The following is a 17,508-nucleotide window of genomic DNA, read 5'->3' as shown; positions in this document are numbered from 1 at the left end:
TATTTTGAAGAATTGCATTGTGAAGTTACAGACAAAAAGAGCATTCAAAATGGATACAATCTAATGCAAACACGAGGAAATCTGCAGATGCTGGAAATTCAAGCCACACACATCAAAGTTGCTGGTGAACACAGCAGGCCAGGCAGCATCTCTAGGAAGAGGTACAGTCGACGTTTCGGGCCGAGACCCAGTCCTGACGAAGGGTTTCGGCCCGAAACGTTGACTGTACTTCTTCCTAGAGATGCTGTCTGGCCTACTGCGTTCACCAGCAACTTTGATGTGTGTGGCTTGGATACAATCTAAGTCTACCTCTTTCCAATTCCCCTTCTTTTCACCTCATCTGCTCATCACCTCCCTCTGATGCCCTTCCTCTTTACATTTCACACGTAGTCCACCTTTCTCTTCTATCAGATTCCTCCCTCAGCTGCCTTCTTTTACATTTTCCACCTATCATCTCCCAGCTTCTCACTTCTTCCCTTCTACCGCAACCATCACCTTGCTTCTCAACAGGCTTCCCCCATCACCTGCCAGCTTGTGTTCATCCCCTGCACCACCTTTTTAATCTGGCTTCTTCAAAGATTCATGATTCAAAGTATGTGTATTCTCAAAGTGTGTGTGCAGTATTCAACCTTGAGATTCATCTTCCCACAGACAGCCACTTCCCATTCCTTTCTAGTTCTTATGAAGGGTCTCGGCCTGAATCGTCAACTGTTTATTCTTCTGCATTGATGTTGCATTTTGTGGGTGTTGCTCTGGGTTTCCAGCAGCTACAGAATCTCTTGTGTTTACAATCTAAGTTATGTAGTCTTATGTTCAATCAGACAGCGACAGGTTTGTACCAATGGCCTGTAGCTTTCATTTCCTGTCAAGCAAAATAAGTGAGCATGGTAAAACTCATACATTCCCTTCTATTTTGTAAACAGGTGATATTCCTTACTGGATAATAAGAAATTCATGGGGAACCAGCTGGGGAATTAATGGCTACGTATATGTCAAAATGGGAAGAAATGTTTGTGGTAAGTTTTTCTGTCTGGTTCATTAAAAAGTTAGCATTCCTTGGGGCAATATGTATTGATTAATTGTAATGCTGTTGTCCAATAAATTATTTATTTGGATACTCGGTCACAATTTTTCTCCTTGTTCAGTTTACCCCCTGATATGAGAACCAGTCATAATTTCCTGCAGCTTCAAAAATAATGAAGTTGAAAGACAACTACCCTTCCATTACTGAGGCTGGTGGTTCTTCATGTCACCACATCCATGAACTAAAGACTTGCATTTCATGTACATCTCCATGCTCCAGCAAAGTATGTCCCAGTTATTTAGTCCCGCAGAAAGAGGCCAAAAGAAAAGTGGATAGCTTTTATGATGAGTGATGATGACACTTCTGTTAAGATGGCGACATGTACAAATGCAGCAGCATGTCGGGGGCCGATCAAAGGTGCTCTTTTCTTTGTAAAATTTGTTTTTTTCCAATCCATAGACAATTCTACTCTGGGTACTGCAGGGCTACTCCATCAGTGAGCTGCTCGTTGATCACAGTAGCTGGACTGGTGTCGGCCGGGGTGTCAGAGAAGGGGCCGGCCAGGATATTGAAGGAGTCAGCTTGGGTTCAGAGGAGCCGATCTGGCTACAGACTATGTTGCTGCCTCCTACTCAGAGGCATCGGAGTTAGTGCATGAAGGCGGCATGCAGTATAAACATGGGGATTGTCTTGGAAATTTCTCTTGTGATCACAAGATTCTGTTGGACAGTGATAATGTAAGTTGCTGTTGGCCTGTTACCCTCAACTGGTGAAGTGACAGGTGACATGGGAGCTGTGTAGCCTGGATTGTAGCACGGAATAGGCCTCAAGCCTCAGGCTTGCCTGTTGTTACAGACCAGTTGAGAAGATGTGCGGAAGTGTTACGTACAGCATGGTGTCCACGCGCAGCTTGGGGCTGGCCTCTCCCATTGGTGCTGCCTCCATGTGTTCAAGTGGTGGAATGACAAGCTGGATTGCATGTGTCTGCAGACTCATGGGACATTGACATCAATTGCCGGACATTGTTGCTCAGGTTCTTGCCTAGATATATGCTTTTTCTTGAGTATATATGTTTCTTTCCTCGCTATTTTGAATGTTTTACACCTTGGCCCCAGAGGAATGCTGTTCCATTCAGCTGTGAATGGAATTCCATTCATGCATTTAGCTATGTATGGTTGAATGATAATTAAACTTGATTTGGTTTGAAACCCCCATAGTCACTTTCTGCTGCTAGAACTTCACTAAACTCACACAATCTTGATTTGGACACAAGAGTGCCAATGCCAGACGAAGACTGAAATCTGAATATTGCAGGTTATTATATTACTGTGACTGAATATATCTGTAGCTCACTGGGACCACCCAGACCGGGCTGTCTTCTTGCTGCTGATAAAAGGTACAAATGCCTCAGGACTCTCTCCACCAGATTCAAGAAGTTACTACCCCTCAACCATCAGGCTCTTGAACAAAAGGGGATAACTACACTCACTTTCCCACAATCAATGATTTCACTTTTAAGGTCTTTTATCTCATTATCTATTGTTCTCGTTGTTTATTGCTATGTATGTTTATTTACATTTGCACAGTATGTTTTCCGCACTCCGGTTGATCTTTCATTGATCCTGTTATAGTTACTACTCTGGAGATTTGCTGAGTTTGCCCACAGGAAAATGAATCTCAGGGTTGTATATGGTGACATATATGTACTTGGATAATAAAATTTACTTTGAACTTTGAATTGTCCTCACATTGTCCAGATTTCAAATAGGAACGGTTCCCAGTTATCCATTTCCCACATTCCTGTTCTTCTGACCTTTGAGTTAGGCAGTTCATGCAACAATCGGTGGGACTAGGTGAGAGTAAGAGTTTGGCACGGACTAGAAGGGCTGAGATGGCCTGTTTCCGTGCTGTAATTGTTATATGGTTATAACAATTAATTAGGAGTTTGTTTTTGGAATTCATTGGAGCTGGCTGATTTACTTCAAGTAGCATCCAGACAGCTGTCAGGAAAACCCTTTCATTCTATCCATTTCAGTGAGGTAGTGGCTAGCATTCAACATATCACATTATTCATTTCCATCCACCAATTCCACAATCCTCCAGGGTAAACTCTGATTCATAAAGGTCTCCAAGTAGATAGTGTAGCACAAAATAGATGGGTTACTCTTGCTGCTATGAAATGGGATTGTCATCTTTTTCTTTCATAGTTGTGTTGAGAGGTATAAAGTAAGCCTTCTAAGCAAGTCTCTTCATCGTTAGAATTAAATGAGGGAAAAAATAACAAAGTAGAAAAATAATTTGCAATTAAATATTGGATATCATTATAAATGGAAAATGTAACTCAGTGTTTCTCTTTGCTTTTCTAGGTATTGCTGATTCAATTGCAGTTGGAATTGTGTGAGAAGAAACTCCTTTGACATCTCTGTGGGACAGCCTCTTACCACAAGCTAATATGAATCTGAAAGACTTTGATTACGCTAGGTATGCTGAGAATAGTGAAGCATTCGGCTTATCAGAGTATAGAACTACAAAGGAACCAACCTGACTTTCTTAAATTGGCAATGCCTGCTGAGGTTCATTACCTTTTGATGCCTTTGGATCCAGAAGAGATTCAATTGAAGCTTTTTCAACTCTGTTAGTGGCACAGTTTTTCTGCAGCTCCAGAAAATCATCAGCTCATGGTGCTAATTTTTCTTGTACTTTGCCAGTGAGCAAGCTACCTCCCAATGGAATAGCCACAGAAAATTAATGTCAAAGTGTCTCGATATCAAATTAGTCAGGCATTAACATTTCTGCTTTATGCAGAATTTTTGGCTTCACTAACAAGATTGGCATTTAGAGTCATAGAAGAGTACAGCACAGAAATAGGCCATTTGGCCCATCTGGTCCATAATGAATCATTTAAACTGCCTATTCCCATCGATCTGCACCAGGACCACAGCCCAGCCCTCCATATTCCTACTATCCATGTACCTATCCAAACTGAGATGTTGAAATCGAGCTCACATGCACCAATTGCGCTGGCAGCTCATTCCACACTCTCACAACTCTGAGTGAAGACGTTTCCCTTTCTGTTCCCCTTAAATTTTTCACGTTTCACCCTTAACCCATAGCCTCTAGTTGTGATCCCACCCAAGCCAGCTTGTATTTACCCTATCTATACCCCTCATAATTTTGTATACCTCTATCAAATCTCCTCTCAAACTTCTACATTCCAAGGAATAAAGTCCTAACCTATTCAATATTTCCTTATAACTGAGCTCCTTCAGACCCAGCAACATCCTTGTAAATTTTCTGTGTACTCTTTCAAACTTATTTACATCTTTCCTTGTAGGTACGTGACCAAAACTGCACAAATACTCCAAATTAAGCCTCAACAATGTTTTATACAACTTCAACATAACCTCCCATCTCCTGTACTCATGCTTTAATTTATGAATGCCAATGATTTATTGAATGCTCCCTCCTGGGGAAGTTGGTGGTGAACCACCACGATTAGGTTGAGGTTTTCAGTATTCTTCAACTTCTACATCAGAACACTGTTGAGTTGCCATTATTTATAATTTTAATGCTAAAAGTTTCTCACTGAAAATGATGCTATTCACAGAAGTCAGTTGAGTCTTGTGATTTCTTTATGCAATAAATGCTATTATAGAAGTTTTCAAAACTGCCTTAGTATTATTAAGCCTACAAATGGACAATATTGAAAGCAAAACAGATGTTTTAAATTTGAAAGCTAATTCATTTCCCCAGTTTATTTTATATCCATCATATCTATTCCAATAATGAGGCCTTCGACTCTGATACCTCACAAAAGTCCTTCTTCCTGAGAGAAGGGTTAGGCTAATCGAGGAGTGTGCTAGAAGGACAGCACAACATTATGGGCCAAAGGGCCCATTCTGTTCTGTACTGCCCTGTGTTCTAGGACAGGGTGAATATGGGAGGAAAATTTCCCTAAATAAAAATTTTTAGAACTGCAAATGTTGGAGATCTAAAATAACAACTAGAAAGTGCTGGAAACTCTGAGCATATCAGTCAGCAGCTGTGATAAGACAGTGTTCAGAACTGTGACAGAATGAAATGAAGTTAGTTTAAAATTAGTGATAAAGTGGGGGAGGGACTTGTAGGATAAAAGGATAAAAGATCGCATGGATGAACTACAACAATTGTTCATCCCAGTTTGGCAAAAGAATAAATCAGGGAAGGTAGTACACCCGTGGCGGTCAAGGGAAATTAGGGATAGTATCAATTCCAAAGAAGAAGCATACAAATTAGCCAGAGAAAGTGGCTCACCTGAGGACTGGGAGAAATTCAGAGTCCAGTAGAGGAGGACAAAGGGCTTAATTAGGAAAGAGAAAAAAGATTATGAGAGAAAACTGGCAGGGAACATAAAAACTGACTGTAAAAGCTTTTATAGATATGTGAAAAGAAAAAGATTGGTTAAGACAAATGTAGGTCCCCTACAGTCAGAAACAGGTGAATTGATCATGGGGAACAAGGACATGGCAGACCAATTGAATAACTACTTTGGTTCTGTCTTCACTAAGGAGGACATAAATAATCCTCCGGAAATAGTAGGGGGCAGAGGGTCCAGTGAGATGAAGGAACTGAAGGAAATACATGTTAGTAGGAAAGTGGTGTTAGGTAAATTGAAGGGATTAAAGGCAGATAAATCCTCAGGGCCAGATGGTCTGCATCCCAGAGTGCTTAAGGAAGTAGCCCAAGAAAAAGTGAATGCATTAGTGATAATTTTTCAAAACTCTTTAGATTCTGGACTAATTCCTGAGGATTGGAGGGTGGCTAATGTAACCCCACTTTTTAAAAAAGGTGGGAAGGAGAAACCGGGAAATTATAGACCGGTTAGCCTAACATCAGTGGTGGGGAAAATGCTAGAGTCAGTTATCAAAGATGTGATAACAGCACATTTGGAAAGCGGTGAAATCATCGGACAAAGTCAGCATGGATTTGTGAAAGGAAAGTCATGTCTGACGAATCTCATAGAATTTTTTGAGGATGTAACTAGTAGAGTGGATAGGGGAGAACCAGTGGATGTGGTATATTTGGATTTTCAAAAGGCTTTTGACAAGGTCCCACACAGGAGATTAGTGTGCTAACTTAAAGCACACGGTATTGGGGGTAAGGTATTGATGTGGATAGAGAATTGGTTGGCAGACAGGAAGCAAAGAGTGGGAATAAACATGACCTTTTCAGAATGGCAGGCAGTGACTAGTGGGGTACTGCAAGGCTCAGTGCTGAGACCCCTGTTGTTTACAATATATATTAATGAATTAGATGAGGGAATTAAATGCAGCATCTCCAAGTTTGCGGATGACACGAAGCTGTGAGGAGGATGCTAAGAGGATGCAGGGTGACTTGGATAGGTTAGCTGAGTGGGCAAGTTCATGGCAGATGCAATTTAATGTGGATAAATGTGAGGTTATCCACTTTGGTGGCAAAAACAGGAAAACAGATTATTATCTGAATGGTGACCGATTAGGAAAAGGGGAGGTGCAACGAGACCTGGGTGTCATTATACACCAGTCATTGAAAGTGGCACAGCAGGCAGTGAAAAAGGCGAATGGTATGCTTGCATTTATAGCAAGAGGATTCGAGTACAGGAGCAGGGAGGTACTACTGCAGTTGTACAAGGCCTTGGTGAGACCACACCTGGAGTATTGTGTGCAGTTTTGGTCCCCTAATCTGAAGAAAGATTCTTGCCATAGAGAGAGTACAAAGAAGGTTCACCAGATTGATTCCTGGGACGGCAGGACTTTCATATGAGGAAGGACTGGATCGACTAGGCTTATACTCGTTGGAATTTAGGAAATGGAGATAGTTGTGGGAGGGGCAGAGGGGAGTTTAGAGACTGAAGACTGGCGTTGATAGGTGGAACTAGATGGGGTTGAGGATGGGGCAGATAGAACCAGGTAGGCATGAGAAAGGGACAATAAAGGTGAACCAAGTAAGAAGAAACACAGGTAGGTATATGGGTGATGGGAGGATAGCAAGTCCTAGGTAAAAATGGAACAATGGGACAGAGAATTTGAGTGAATTGTTGTCAGGATTGGGAAAGGAGCAGATGAAATGTGGGTTACATGATATTTCCAATGGCTCACTATGTTCATGCTGGCTGTTCTGCCCATCTATACTAGTCCCATTTGCCTGCATTAGGATCATAGGACTATGACTTCCCTTTGTAAATGCGTGTCTCAATGCTCTTAAAGAGAGTAACTAATTCCAGCTTCTCCTCAGGCATCATGTTGCAGGTATCAATCACTATCAATTTGTGTATAAAAAAAGCTTACCCATAGAATCTCCTAGTTTTCACCTTAAACCTTTGCACTCATCTTTGATACCCCTTCCATGGGGTAAACTTTTGACTATTTACCCTAACTATGCCACTGATAATTTTACATACTTACTTTGGGTACCCCTTTAGCCTCCTTGCTCCAAGAAAAACAGCCCAGTCTATTCAATCTCTCTCCATAACTAAGAGTCCTCCAATCCAGGCATCATATTGGTGAATCTCTTGTGCATTCTCTGCAGCACAAAAAGATCTTTCCTGTAGTGTGATGACCTGAACTGGACACAATACTCCAAGTATTACCTAGTTAATGCATTGCAAACTTGCAACATAGTGTACTTTATGTTGAAATTGACCTCACATGCTCTTATACTTCATGCTGTATGAAGACAAGCATGTCATATACCTGCTTCACCACCTCATTGACCTGTGTAGCCACTTTCCATGTAACCATATAACAATTACAGCACGGAAACAGGCCATCTCGGCCCTTCTAGTCAGTGCCGAATTCTTACTCTCACCTAGTCCCACCGACCTGCACTCAGCCCATAACCTTCCATTCCTTTCCTGTCCATATAGCTATCCAATTTAACTTTAAGTGACAACATCAAACCTGCATCAACCACTTCTGTTGGAAGCTCGTTCCACACATCTACCACTCTCTGAGTAAAGAAGCTCCCCCTCATGTTACCCCTAAACTTTTGCCCTTTAACTCTCAACTCATGTCCTCTTGTTTGAATCTCCCCCACTCTCAATGGAAAAAGCCTATCCACGTCAACTCTATCTATCCCCCTCATAATTTTAACTACCTCTATCAAGTCCCCCCTCAACCTTCTACACTCCAAAGAATAAAGACCCAACTTGTTCAACCTTTCTCTGTAACTTAGGAGATGAAACCCAGGCAACATCTAGTAAATCTCCCCTGTACTCTCTCAATTTTACTGACATCTTTCCTATAATTCAGTGACCAGAACTGGACACAATACTGCAAATTTGGCCTTACTAATGCCTTATACAATTTCAACATTACATCCCAACTCCCCTACTCTATATTCTGATTTATAAAGGCCAGCATACCAAAAGCTTTCTTCACCACCCTATCCACATGAGATTCCACCTTCAGGGAATTATGCACCATTATTCTAGATCCCTCTGTTCTACTGCATTCTTCAATGCCCCACCATTTACCATGTATGTCCTATTTTGATTAGTCCTACCAAAATGTAGCACCTCACATTTATCAGCATTAAACTCCATCTGCCATCTTTCAGCCCACTCTTCTAACTGGCCTAAATCTCTCTGCAAGCTTTGAAAACTTACTTCTTTATCCACAACTCCACCTATCTTAGTATCATCTGCATACTTACTAATCCCATTTACCACCCCATCATCCGGATCATTAATATATATGACAAACAACATTGGACCCAGTACAGATCCCAGTACAGTACACACCATCCTCCAATCTGACACACAGTTATCCACCACTACTCTCTGGCATCTCCCATCCAGCCACTGCTGAATCCATTTCACTACTTCGATATTAATGCCTAACGACTGAACCTTCCTAACTAACCTTCCGTGTGGAACCTTGTCAAAGGCCTTACTGAAGTCCATATAGACAACATCCACCGCTTTACCCTCGTTAACTTTCTAAGTAACCTCATCAAAAAATTCAATAAGACTTGTCAAACATGACCTTCCACGCACAAATCCATGTTGACTGTTCCTAATCTGACCCTGTATATCCAGATAATTATATATACCATCTCTAAGAATACTTTCCATCAATTTACCCACCATTGACGTCAAACTCACAGGCCAATAATTGCTAGGTTTACTCTTAGGACCCTTTTTAAACAATGGATCAACATGAGCAATACGCCAATCCTCCAGCACCATCCCCATTTCCAATGGCATTTGAAATATTTCTGTCAGAGCCCCTGCTATTTTCACAGTAACTTCCCTCAAGGTCCTAGGGAATATCCTGTCCAGACCGGGAGACTTATCCACTTTTATGTTCCATAAAAGCGCCAGTACTTCCTCTTCTTTAATCATCATACTTTTCATAACTACCCTTCTTGTTTCCCTTACCTTACACAATTCAATATCCTTCTCCTTAGTGAATACAGAAGAAAAGAAATTGTTCAAAATCTCCCCCATCTCTTTTGGCTCCGCACATAGCCGTCCACTCTGATTCTCCATGGGACCAATTTTATCCCTCACTATCCTTTTGCTATTAATATAACTGTAGAAACCCTTTGGACTTATTTTCACCTTACTTGCCAAAGCAGCCTCATATCTTCTTTTAGCTTTTCTAATTTCTTTCTTAAGATTCTTTTTACATTCTTCATATTCCTCGAGCACCTCATTTACTCCAAGCTGCCTGTATTTATTGTAGATCCCTCTCTTTTTCTGAACCAAGTTTTCAATATCCCTTGAAAACCATGGCTCCCTCAAACTTTTAACCTTTCCTTTCAACCTAACAGGAACATAAAGATCCTGTACCCTCAAAATTTCACCTTTAAATGACCTCCATTTCTCTATTACATCCTTCCCATAAAACAAATTGTCCCAATCCACTCCTTCTAAATCCTTTTGCATCTCCTCAAAGTTAGCCTTTCTCCAATCAAAAATCTCAACCCTGGGTCCAGTCCTATCCTTCTCCATAATTATATTGAAACTAATGGTATTGTGATCACTGGACCCGAAGTGCTCTCCAACACATACCTCCGTCACCTGACCTATCTCATTCCCTAACAGGAGATCCAATACTGCCCCTTCTCTAGTTGGTACCTCTATGTATCGCTGCAAAAAACTATCTTGCACACATTTTACAAACTCCAAACCATCCAGTCCTTTTACAGAATGGGCTTCCCAGTCAATGTGTGGAAAATTAAAATCTTCCACAATCACAGCCTTGTGCTTACTACAAATATCTGCTATGTCCTTACAAATTTGCTCCTCCAATTCTTGCTCCCCATTAGGTGGTCTATAAGAAACACTCCACCTCTTACTCTCTGTTTATCCCTGATGGTGCAAACAACTTTGTTATCTTTTTCTTCCTTCTCCTCTACATCTTCGGTCTGAGTGCTCCCATTCTCTGTCCCCTGCCTATCCTCCCTCACACACTGTCTACTAGCTTTTTCTATTTGTGTACTAACCACCTCTCTCCTAGTCTCTTCAATTTGATTCCCACCCCCCAACCATTCTAGTTTAAAGTCTCCCCAGTAGCCTTCACAAATCTCCCTGCCAGAATATCGGTCCCCCTAGTATTCAAGTGTAACCCGTCCTTTGTACAAGTCACACCTGCACCAAAAAAGGTCCCAATGATCCAGAAACTTGAATCCCTGCCCCCTGCTCCAATCCCTCAGCCATGCATTTATCCTCCACTTCATTCCATTCCTACTCTCACTGTCGTGTGACACAGGCAGTAATCTCAAGATTACGACCTTTGCGGTCCTTCTTCTCAACTCCCTTCCTAACTCCTTATATTCTCCTTTCAGGACCTCTTCCCTTTTCCTATCTATGTCATTGGTACCCATATGTACCACGACCTCTGGCTCCTCACCCTCCCACTTCAGGATATCTTGGACGCAATCAGAAACATCCCAGACCCTGGCACCAGGGAGGTAAACTACCATCCAGGTCTCCTGACTGCATCCACAGAATTGCCTATCTGACCCCCTAACTATCAAGTCCCCTATTACCACTGCTCTCCTCTTCCTTTCCCTACCCTTCTGAGCTACAGGGCCAGACTCTGTGCCGGAGACATGGCCACTGTTGCTTCCCCCAGGTAAGCTGTCCCCCCCAACAGTACTCAAGCAGCAGTACTGATTGTCAAGGGGCACAGCCACTGGGGTACTCTCTATTACCTGACCCTTCCCCTTCCTAACCGTGACCCACTCATCTGCCTCCTGTGGCCTCGGCGTGACCACCTGCCTGTAACTCCTCTCTATCAACTTCTCACTCTCCCTGACCAGACGAGGATCATCGAGCTGCAGCTCCAGTTTCCTAACATGGTCCCTTAGGAGCTGCAGCTCGGTGCACCTGGTGCAGATGTGGGCGTCAGGGAGGCTGGGAGACTCCAGGACCTCCCACATCCGACACCGAGAACAACAAGCTGCCCTCACACTCATACTTCCCCCTCCCACCTCAAATAACAGGAAAAATTGAAAACTAAACCTTCTTCGCCTCGCCTATTTCCACCTAAGCCCGTTGAACCAAAGCCCCTAGGCCTTCACTCTGCTCCCGGCTCACTCCGCAGCCCGCAAAACAACGCTGCCCGCTGTATAAGGCTGTGTTCCTTTTAAATCTTCCACGCTTCACTGCCCGACGTCACATGCCTGCGCAGTCCTGCCTCTCTTAACTCCAATGGAAAAAAAATGAAAAATTCAAAATGGCTTCCGCCGCACTCCTGCTCCGATTCTCAGACTTCCTTCTCCGAATTAGAGAACTATGGGAACTTTCAGGGAACTATGGACTTGAACCCCAAGGTTTCTGCGTCCAACAACATTCCTTGATGACCTTCTCTTAACTGTACATGTTCTATCCCTACTTGACCTTCCAGAATAAAGCAACTCACACTTGACGGGATTAAATTCCATCTGCTAATGCCTCACCCAACTTTCCCACTGAACTACTGTATATCCTGACATGGCTGCAACATGTCCAGATAGAAGATGGGATACTGTTTCTTAACATTGAGCTCCGCCATACAAATGTAGGAGGGCACAGACTGATATCTCAAAGTGGGAGTGGAATGGAGCATTAAAGTGGCAGGTAGCCCTGAGAGACAGAATGCAGGTGTTCTCTAAAGTGGTCAGTCAATTTGCAGCTGGTTTCTCCAATGCAAAGAAGACCACAAGTGTGAGAGTGGTAATTAAGGCCAGGATTGGATCAACCATTATGTTACTGAGCAGTTGTCTCGAACACTTTTATCTTTTCCCTTGCTCCTCTGCCATTTTTGGCCCGGAATTTTTCTGTCATTGCTACAATGGTTCATCTATCTACTTTTATCTTATGACACAAGCGTGTGGTGCATGTGCGTTCATAACATGGATACAATGAACCTCCTATTGTTTCATATCACTGGTAAACCTCCAGAGCACTACTGAAGAATGTGTAGCCTGCTTCTTCTCATTCAGTGCGTTTTATCAATTCCAGAATCTGAATAAGGTTTAATATTGCTGGCATATATCATGAAATATCTTTCTCTGTGATAGCGGTACAGTGCAAAACATCATTTTAAAAACTATAAATTAGAATAAGAAATATATATATAAAAAATTAAACAAGTAGTTCAAAAAGAGAGCAAAAATGCTGAGAGGGTGTACATGGATTCATTGTCCATTCAGACATCTGATGGCAGAGGGCAAGAAGTCATTCTTAAAATGTTGAGTGTGTGTCTTGAGGCTCCTGTACCTTCTCCTTGATGGAACCAATGAGAAGAGGACATGTCCTGGGTGATGGAGATCATTAATGATGGATGCTGCCTTTTTGATGCTGGGGAGTCTAGAGCCCATGCTGGAGCTGGTTGAGTTTGCAGCTTTTTCCAATGCTGTGCATACCATGCAGTGATGGAACCAGTTAGAATGCTTTCCAGAGTACTGTATATCTGTAGAAATTTGCCAGTGTCTTTGGTGAAATGTCAAATCTCAAACTCCGAATGAAATATAGCTGCTGTCGTGCTTTCTTTGTAACTGCACCAGTATGTTAGGCCCAGGATAGATCTTCAGAGGTGTTCACAGCCAGGACATTGAAACTGTTCACCCTTTCCACTGCTGATCCCTCAGTGAGGACTGGTGTGTGTTCCCTCAACTCCCCCTTCCTGAAGTCCACAGTCAATTCCTTGATCTTACTGACGTCGAGTGCAATGTTGTTGTTGCGACACCACTCAACCAGCAGATCTACATATCTCACCTCTCTACACCTCTCATCACCATCTGGAATTCTGCCAACAGTAGTCGTGTCATTTGCAAATTTATAGAAGGCATTTGAGCTGTGCCTATCCACACAGCCATGGGTGTAGAGTGAAAGAGTAGTGAGTTAAGTACACATCCTTGAGGTGCACCAGTGTTGATTGTCAACGAGGAGGAGATGTTATTTCCAATCTGCACTGACTGTGGTCTCAAGATGAGGAAGTCAAGGATCCAGTTGCGGAGGGAGGTACAGAGACCCAGGTTTTGGAGCCTGTTGATTAGTACTGAGGGTGTGATGGCCGTGAAGACTGAGCTATAATCAATAAACAGCAGTCTGGCATAGGTAATGCTGTTAGCCAGGTGGTCCAGGGCCAAGTGGAGAGCCAGTGAGATCGCATCTGCTGTAGACCTGTTGTGGTAATTGTCAATTGTAATGGGTCCTGGTCCTTGCTTAGGCAGGAGTTGATTCTGGCCATGACCAACCTCTCAGTGCTCTTCATCACAGTGGATACGGTGCAACTAGGTGATAGTCATTGAAGCAGCACAACTTGGGTATATTTCACTCATAAAATAGCCTTCTGTTGGTCATACCTGGGCATCCTGTATAGTTCTGGATCACCGGTCTTGAAAGCCATAGATCTAGCTCTCAGCAGACCACGAATCTCCTCGTTCACCCATAGATTTTTGTTTGGGTATGTCCAGTATGTTCATGAAGGCACACACTCATCCTCACAGGTCTTGATGAAGTCAGTGGCAACTGTGGCATATTCATTCAGATCTGAAGATGAATTCCTGAATATTTTCCAATCCACCAACTCAGAGCAGTCCTGTAAGTGCTCCTCTACCTCCTTTGACAAAACCTTCTTGGTCCTCACCACTAGTGCTGTGGTCTTTATTCTCTGCCTGTGCACTGGGAGTAGAAATACAGTCAGGTGAATGGTTTTTCAAAAGTGCAGGGTCAGATGGCACGGTAAGCATTCTTGAAGGTGTTGTAACAGTAACCAAGTGTGTTAGCTCCTTTGGTTCCACAGTGATATGTTGGAGATAGTTGTTCAGAGACTTCTGCAAGCATGCTTGGTTGCAATCCCCTGCTATGATGGGGAAGGCACCAGCGCTGTTTTGTGACTGCTGATCACAATACTCGGCTCCTCCAATGCCTGCCTGACATTGGCCAGTGGTGGAATGTACTCCTGCTACCAGGAAGATTGACTGAAAATTCCCTCAGCAGATAAAAATTTATAGGTTGACTTCAATTACAGAATGCCTGCAATACCTCCCAGAAGCTCTGCTCCTCTGCTTATTCTGATTATGTCTCCACTTAGTCAATTATGTGTTTTTTTTAAGACCGGGACATTGCGAGCAGGCTGTCCAGGACAATGAGTAAAGGTTAGCAAAAAACCTTTTTGTGCAGAATTCTTTAGGGATAACTGACCATAACATAATAGAATTCTTCAAATAAGTTCAATACAAAACCAAGATTCTAAGTTTAACCTAATGGAATTAGGGTATGAGGAGTGTATTGGCAATAGACAATTGAAAGCTTCAGGTAAAGGTCCATCCGTGACAGGCGTGATTTAACATTTAAATTCAAGAACTGCAATCATTAATCATTCCTTTCTGCAATAAAAACACAAAAGAAAAGGCAATCCAATCCTGCTTTACAAATAAGTTAAGAATAATATTAGATCCAAAGTGGAGCCATATCAAATTGTAAAAAAAAAGTTATAGACATGAGGTTTAGGAGCAGTTTATAATTCAGCAAAAATGGTCCAACAGTTTGACTAGTGAGGATCAAATTTTCTAGGAACATAAAAATGCACAATAACAAATTCTACAGATACTTAAACAGACGAAAAGATTAGTTGATGACAAATGTAAGCTTCTTACTGTCAAAGATAAACTAATTAAAAAGCTGGGAAGAGTAAATGGGGAATTAGAGACTGACCAATAGTTCCTCCTAAACAGGATAAGTACTAGAGTCTGTTCCAAAGGATGTAATAGCAGAATACAATGGGATGAGACAAGGTCATGGATTTATAAAAGGGAAATCATATTTGGAAAACCACCTGAAGATTTTTTTGAAGATGATATGAATAGAATAGATAAGGGAGAACCAGTAGATGTGATATATCTATTCAGTTGACCTTTGATAAACTCCCACATCTGGTTAGGGTGTAAAGTTAAAATGAATAGACTTGGGGTAATAGACTGACATGGATTGACGTTCAGCTGACAGACAGAAAATCAGGTAGAACTAAATAGAATTTCTTTTGGGGGGTAGGTGATAACAAGTGGAATACTGCAAAATTAACAGTTTGGCCTCTAAATGGCATTTAGAACTGAGGAATGAAATCAGTAGAATTCACTACTATAAGCCAAATTGCTGAATATGTTTAAGGAGGTAAATTGATTTCGTAGCCAAAAGAAAGCTTTAAGGTATCTAGGAAGAGAGTGGGAAAATAATATTGATAAAGAGTATCAAGAATGTTATTATCGAATGGTGCAGCAAATCTGACTGTTGACGACCCAAAATACTGGTGCCGTGCTGAAAAGTGCAGCATATGACCACCGAGGATAGAATTGTTTGTATAAGCCAATCATGCAAAAGAGCAAGCAACACCGATATGGCATGATGCCTGCACTGCAGAAACCAGCAGGTTTTAATTACGCAAACACGAGGAGATCTGCAGATGCTGGGATTTCAAGCAACACACATAGAAGTTGCTGGTGAACGCAGCAGGCTAGGCAGCATCTCTAGGAAGAGGTACAGTCAACGTTTCAGGCCGAGACCCTTCATCAGTTAGTCCTGACGAAGGGTCTCGGCTCAAAATGTCGACTGTACCTCTTCCTAGAGATGCTGCCTAGCCTGCTGCGTTCACCAGCAAGTTTTAATTATGCGCAGTTCACCCTTGCCTCTTCTTGTGGTCTCTATTAAATAAACTTAGACATAATTACTGTGCTTTTACTTTCTTAACTTTTTATGAGTGTTTTAATTTTGTTTTACCCTTCCGAGAATCAGGTGGTCTATGTTGGGACCATTGACTGCTGCTTACAGTGTTGTCACTGCTGTACCGTAGAAGGGCTGTGGTAGTGATCCCAACAATGTGCAGGAAGTCTTACAGTTGCAAAGTTTTATTGTACACATAGCAGTAGTACAGCAGTTATCAGAATCACTGTGAGCTAGCCAGATATATGAAATAAAAAAGAGAAAGTGCTGAAGAATTTCAGCAAATCAGGCAGCATCAATGAAGAGAGAAAGAGAATTGCTCCAGGTCCCTGAATTTCATCAGACCTAGTTTCTGGAAATGTTTTCCAAATTTTTGTTGGATGGCAAGAACTCTATTCTTGGTTGGTGCAACTGTAGCGAAAACCAATTTCACTTGGGATCAATAAAGTATGCCTATGACTATGAAAACCGCAAAATGGCTTCAACATACAGCATCTTTCAGAATGATGAGGAACTTTATTTACAGAAATAGTCATGATTGTAAAATAGCTGCATCATACTTCAAATCTGTAAAAGTCTATTTATTATTGTAATGCCCTGGTTACGATATCTACTGCTATGCTGTGAGGTAGTTTATTTTGGCAGTTTTCTGTAAAACCTGTGTGCCATGCTGGAAAGAGTGTTTTGGCTTCAGCAAAAGGAGCCATTTTGTCCAACTTAGGAATGTGCGTCAGCCAAACAGGATTGTGGGGTGTGAGAGAAGGTTCTAGAGAGCTGTGGGGAAGAGTTTTCTGAAGGACAATAATCTGGTCTGGGTTCTTTTCGCAGGAGCTGCGGAGCGGGGCACAAGGGAAGATGCCGCAGAATGCCATTGAAAGGAGAGTCCACATTGCAATAAGTGCATTGTTCAGATGAGTGGCTCCGAGGAGGATGGGCCAATACTCCTGAGAGAGAGCCAGTTCATTCAAGGTGGTCTTCGCGGGGGGTTCGGAATGAGGCAGGTGCTTTCACGCCGACCGTGGGTCCAGTGCAAGAATAAGAGATTCACCCCCAACTACTCCAGAATGAGCTCCAACATTTATCTGAACATTGGACTGGTTTAACTGTAATAGACGCTTTTATTTTTCTTTTCCTTTTCTGTAACTGTTTAAGTTGAAAATTTGGTAAATATACTTTCTTTATAATTTAATGCTGGTGTACAATCTGTCTTTTCCAGGCTACCGATAACTGTGTATGGCAGTATTTACACAGCATTCACTCAAATGGAGGTTCTTTTAATCTTTCATCACGACATTCCTGTTTGGTTGAGCCC

At 42.1% G+C, this 17,508-nt stretch overlaps 1 protein-coding gene across 2 annotated transcripts in view; it reads left to right on the top strand.

The window, feature by feature from the left end:
• Positions 1 to 17,329, top strand: part of ctso (cathepsin O) — a 48,900-nt gene extending 31,571 nt beyond the window's left edge. The window contains exons 7-9 of one of the 2 annotated variants that reach the window (XR_011885594.1): positions 924 to 1,016; positions 3,391 to 3,505; positions 17,025 to 17,329. Coding sequence is in view for 1 of the 2 variants with exons in the window: in XM_072254696.1 (XP_072110797.1) it covers positions 924 to 1,016; positions 3,391 to 3,425 (128 nt within the window). In the remaining variant the exon portion in view is untranslated. Of the gene's footprint in view, positions 1 to 923; positions 1,017 to 3,390; positions 4,682 to 17,024 lie in introns of those variants that run through there. The other variant, XM_072254696.1, reaches the window with a different exon arrangement.
• Positions 17,330 to 17,508: the final 179 nt, after the last annotated feature.

Source organism: Mobula birostris, chromosome 4 (assembly GCF_030028105.1).
Source record: "Mobula birostris isolate sMobBir1 chromosome 4, sMobBir1.hap1, whole genome shotgun sequence".
Classification (NCBI taxonomy): Eukaryota; Metazoa; Chordata; class Chondrichthyes; order Myliobatiformes; family Myliobatidae; genus Mobula; species Mobula birostris.
The sequence above is the reverse complement of the archived record's forward strand: the minus strand, read 5'-3'. Positions and strand labels throughout refer to the sequence as shown.